At 56.8% G+C, this 4,428-nt stretch overlaps 1 protein-coding gene across 1 annotated transcript in view; it reads left to right on the top strand.

The window, feature by feature from the left end:
* Positions 1-4: 4 nt before the first annotated feature.
* DMWD (dystrophia myotonica, WD repeat containing) overlaps positions 5-4,428 on the top strand; it is a gene marked incomplete at its 5' end in the record, with an annotated part of 6,824 nt that continues 2,400 nt past the window's right edge. The window contains 3 exons of the mRNA XM_010852704.1: positions 5-247; positions 1,497-1,679; positions 3,696-4,421. Coding sequence (XP_010851006.1) covers positions 5-247; positions 1,497-1,679; positions 3,696-4,421 — 1,152 coding nt within the window. The remainder of the gene's footprint in view (positions 248-1,496; positions 1,680-3,695; positions 4,422-4,428) is intronic.

The following is a 4,428-nucleotide window of genomic DNA, read 5'->3' as shown; positions in this document are numbered from 1 at the left end:
TGCCTCTGCCTCGGGCCCAGGCGCCGCGGGCCCCGCTCCGTCCCCTCCGCCTGCAGGCCCCGGGCCCGGGCCCGCGCTGCCTGCGGTGCGCCTAAGCCTCGTGCGTCTCGGGGAGCCCGACAGCGCCGGGGCCGGGGAGCCGCCTGCCACGCCCGCGGGACTGGGCGCCGGGGGAGACCGCGTCTGCTTCAACTTGGGCCGCGAACTCTATTTCTACCCGGGCTGCTGTCGCCGTGGGAGCCAACGGGTGAGCGGCCTGCATCTTGGGGCCCTGGATGCAGGCTGAGGATGGGGACCCCTGAGGTGATTCACAAGTGACAGGAGGGTACCTGAATGACAGAGGGCCTGGAGACAAGCCTCCTGGATGTGATGGACGTCCTAGGGGAAAGGGTTCTTGTAGGTGATGCAGGGTTCTAAAAGGTGATGGGAGGCCCCCTGAGTGCTGGCCATCCTGGAGGTGGTGGGAGGCCTTGAGATCACGTGAGATCCCCAGGTTATGCGTGGGGCTTCTGGGATGGTGACTATTGTGGAGATGATGGAGAATCCGAGATGGTTGTGGGGTCCTCCAGGGTTCTGGCTGGCAGGCATTTTGCAGGTGTTGGGAATTGCAGGCTCATAAGTGATACCCAGGGATATTGCATTCTGGGGGTGTCCGGGGGACTTAGGGAGCCCAGAGTTAAGGAGGATTCTAGAAGTGACGGGGGCTTAGAGGTAATAGGGATCATGAAGGTGAATGGGATTCTAGAGAAAATTGGGGTTCTGGAGATTAATGACGGTGCTGGAGGAAAGGAGAATCTCGGAGCTGATGGGAGATACGGAGGTGATATCCTCAGGTATGACAGGTGTCTCTAAAGTGATGTCCATCCCAGAGGACGTGAGACCCTTGGAGTAAGTGGTGGCCGCTGGAAGTGTTGGGGATTCTGAGAGCTCAGAGGTGATGAAGGCACCTAAAATTTGGGGGGACTGTGAGATTTAATGGGTTCCTGAACTGTGTGATGGGAATTCTGAGATTTAGGAACTCCAGAGTGAAGAGACTCCTGGGACATTGGGCTTTAGCGTTCTAGGGATTGGGTGATCCTGAGTTTTGGTGGTCTTGGAATATTGTGGTGCTAAGACCTAGGGGAGTTGCTGAAATTATGGGGGAGGACAGGAAAGGTATAGAAGCTCAGGGACTGTGGGGACCTTGCACTGATACTCTAGGCAAGAGTCCCTGAAGTTGGGCTGGGAGGGTCGTCCAACCTGGGGAAGGAGGCACTTAGTGGTCTTATGTGGTGGCAGCGGGGGAACCTTCCTGCCTGGTGTTCTCCTCTGTTTGTGTTTTGGGTCGTCCTTCCTGTCTGTGGTTGCCCCTTCCCTCCTCATTTACCCATCCACCTACCCACTTCCCTCAGGGCTTTAGCCCTGCTTCCTCTTTGTGGTTTTCCCCCCAACCTCAACACCCTCTTCCTTCCTCTCAGTGGTAGAAGCCATTAACTCGTTTTCTCCCACCACTCAAGTCCATTGACCTCAACAAGCCAATTGACAAGCGGATCTATAAGGGCACTCAGCCCCCCTGCCATGACTTCAACCAGTTCACTGCTGCCACGGAGACCATCTCCCTGCTGGTGGGCTTCTCAGCCGGTCAAGTCCAGTACCTGGATCTCATCAAGAAGGACACCAGCAAACTATTCAATGAGGAGGTGATTATGGGTCCCCATGGCTCAGAACTCCTTCCCCATCCCACCCACCCGCACGCTGTTTGCCATGAGACTACAGCTGCCTGGGGAGCAGTGTCAGCCTGAGTGGGGGCAGGGTGAGGTAGAGACTGGGGATGGACTGACAGATACGTCGAGGGGGGTGACAGCAGTTACTCTGATGACAGCCAACGACGACGGGTGCACCTCTGGTGCCCAGGCCCTGAGCTATGTTAGCTCTATGCTGAACACATCACTCCTGGCATTTTCATCAACCAATGGGTTAGGATTGTGAGACCCATTTTGCAGATTAGAAAACTGAGGCTGGTCACTGGTTGGGATTTGTTTGAAGCCAGAGCCCTTGCTCTTCACATTCTGGACTACATCCTCTACTCACTGTGTGGCTTTGGGAAGGTGCCTGTTCCTGAGCCTCAGTTTTCCTCCACTGCAAAATGGGATTCCTGTCCCTACCTCACAGGACTGTTGTAAAATCACATGTGGAGATTGCTCAGTCGTGGCATAAAGGGAAATGCCAGTGGAAGAGCTTATCTGTGTTCAGAATTACTCTTGTCCTCTTTCTCCTGTGTTCAGAGAGGGTGTCCCAAATGTACAGAAAGCATGAATGGCAGAGAAAAGTGAGTCGAAAAGGGAAGGGATTAAAAATGGACTAGCTCATCCATTCACAAAATATTAGCTGAGCATTCGCATTCGTTGCCAGACTTTGCTGTAAGCACTAGGAGTATTATATGTCAGTGAACAAAACAGAGGGCCGTCTCTTTGTGGAGCTTTCATCTCGCTGGCAGAGACAGTTATCAAATACCTAAGTATGCTGTGTGTCAGCAAGTTGTGGGCGAAAATCCAGCAGGGGAGGCGAATGGGGAGTGCTTGGCGAGGTTAGGAAAGGTCTCGCTAGAAAGTGACAGGGAAATAAAGGACCTGAAGGAGGCAGGAGAAGTTACTAGGGAGAAGGATGTTCTGCATAGAGGGAACAGCTAGCACAGGTGCCCAAAGCAGGAGAGCAGAAAGGCTGGGTGGCCAGAGCAGCGTTGAGGGGGAGGGTAGTAGAGGAGTTCTCAGAAACCCGGCACGGAAGGGAGAGGAGATGTAGGGTCTGGAAGGTCATGGACGCTTGCCACCTGAGCCATAGAACGCAGGAACAATTTGATTGATTTCTAAATTCTCCAGAGAATGCAGAAAGGGAATCCACTTAGATACCTGGGAAAGAAGTTAATTTGTTACAGACACTGGATGCCTAAGGGCTTCAAGGCTTGGTTCTCTCCGGAGCCCTGCCTGATAGAGGCTGCCCTGTGTGTTCAGAGTGGGAGAGAGTGCTAGGTTGCTGGCTTAGGTTTTAATCGCATCTCTCTGGCAATGGTGTAGAGAAGAGACCTGGGCGGTGGTGGCCGGGAGGCGGGTTAGGCCATCAGAAGCCTGATGACGGCTGAGACCAGGGTGGTTGGATTCAATGGGGGGAGGTGAGGACAGGTCCGTTTCTGGGTGAATTTTGAAGCTCCAGCCCACAGGATTTCTTGCAGGTGTGGAAGAGAGTGCTGAGGACAAAAAGGAGCAAAGATGCTTAGCTGACAGGACGGAGGTTGTTGTTCATGAGTCCAGGAACTACTTTCCAGGACTCCTATCTGCACAGCTCTGTGCTGTGGGGCCAGAACAATGAACCAAATAAGCAAAGGTCCCTTCCTCAGGGGAGCTGATAGTCTGTGAATCAATTTCTTGCCTTAAGCACGACACAGTAAAGATGGTGGAGGGGGTTAGACAGAAGACATTGCTCTGGAACGCAGGACTGCCCTCCTGCCGAAAAACGGACGTTGAGACTCTATGGAGTGCCCTTCACGCAGCCCTTCTCCCCCTGCCTTCCCGTGACCTGGTGTCTGTCCTTTTAACTCAGCCCCTCCTCTCCCGGGAGATCCAGGCTGGGGATGATGACTTTATGTGAGGAACCAGGCTGGGGGGGAGGTGGGCCAGGGGAGGGTGGCCTTCTCCCAACCGTGCTCTCTCCCCTGGTAGCGGCTCATTGACAAGACCAAGGTGACATATCTGAAGTGGCTGCCCGAGTCAGAGAGCCTGTTCCTGGCGTCCCACGCCAGCGGCCACCTGTACCTGTACAACGTCGGCCACCCGTGCGCCTCGGCGCCGCCCCAGTATAGCCTGCTGAAGCAGGGCGAGGGCTTCGCCGTCTACGCCGCCAAGAGCAAGGCGCCCCGCAACCCGCTGGCCAAGTGGGCGGTGGGCGAGGGGCCCCTCAACGAGTTCGCCTTCTCGCCCGACGGCCGGCACCTGGCCTGCGTCAGCCAGGATGGCTGCCTGCGCGTCTTCCACTTCGACTCCATGCTCCTGCGGGGGCTCATGAAGAGCTACTTTGGGGGCCTGCTCTGCGTGTGCTGGAGCCCCGACGGGCGCTATGTTGTGACGGGGGGCGAAGACGACCTGGTCACCGTGTGGTCCTTCACCGAGGGCCGCGTGGTGGCCCGGGGCCACGGCCACAAGTCCTGGGTCAACGCCGTGGCCTTCGACCCCTACACCACGAGGGCGGAGGAGGCAGCGGCCGCGGGTGCTGATGAGGAGCGGAGTGGCGAGGAGGAGGAGGAGCCGGAGGGCGGGAGCACAGGCTCGGGCGGGGGCGCCCCCCTCTCCCCGCTGCCCAAGGCCGGCTCCATCACGTACCGCTTCGGCTCAGCCGGCCAGGACACGCAGTTCTGCCTGTGGGACCTCACCGAAGACGTGCTCTACCCACACCCTC

The sequence above is a fragment of the Bison bison genome, unplaced genomic scaffold (assembly GCF_000754665.1).
Source record: "Bison bison bison isolate TAMUID 2011002044 unplaced genomic scaffold, Bison_UMD1.0 scf7180017864313, whole genome shotgun sequence".
Taxonomy (NCBI): domain Eukaryota; kingdom Metazoa; phylum Chordata; class Mammalia; order Artiodactyla; family Bovidae; genus Bison; species Bison bison.
Note: the sequence above shows the minus strand (reverse complement) of the source record. Positions and strands in the feature narration are given on the sequence as shown.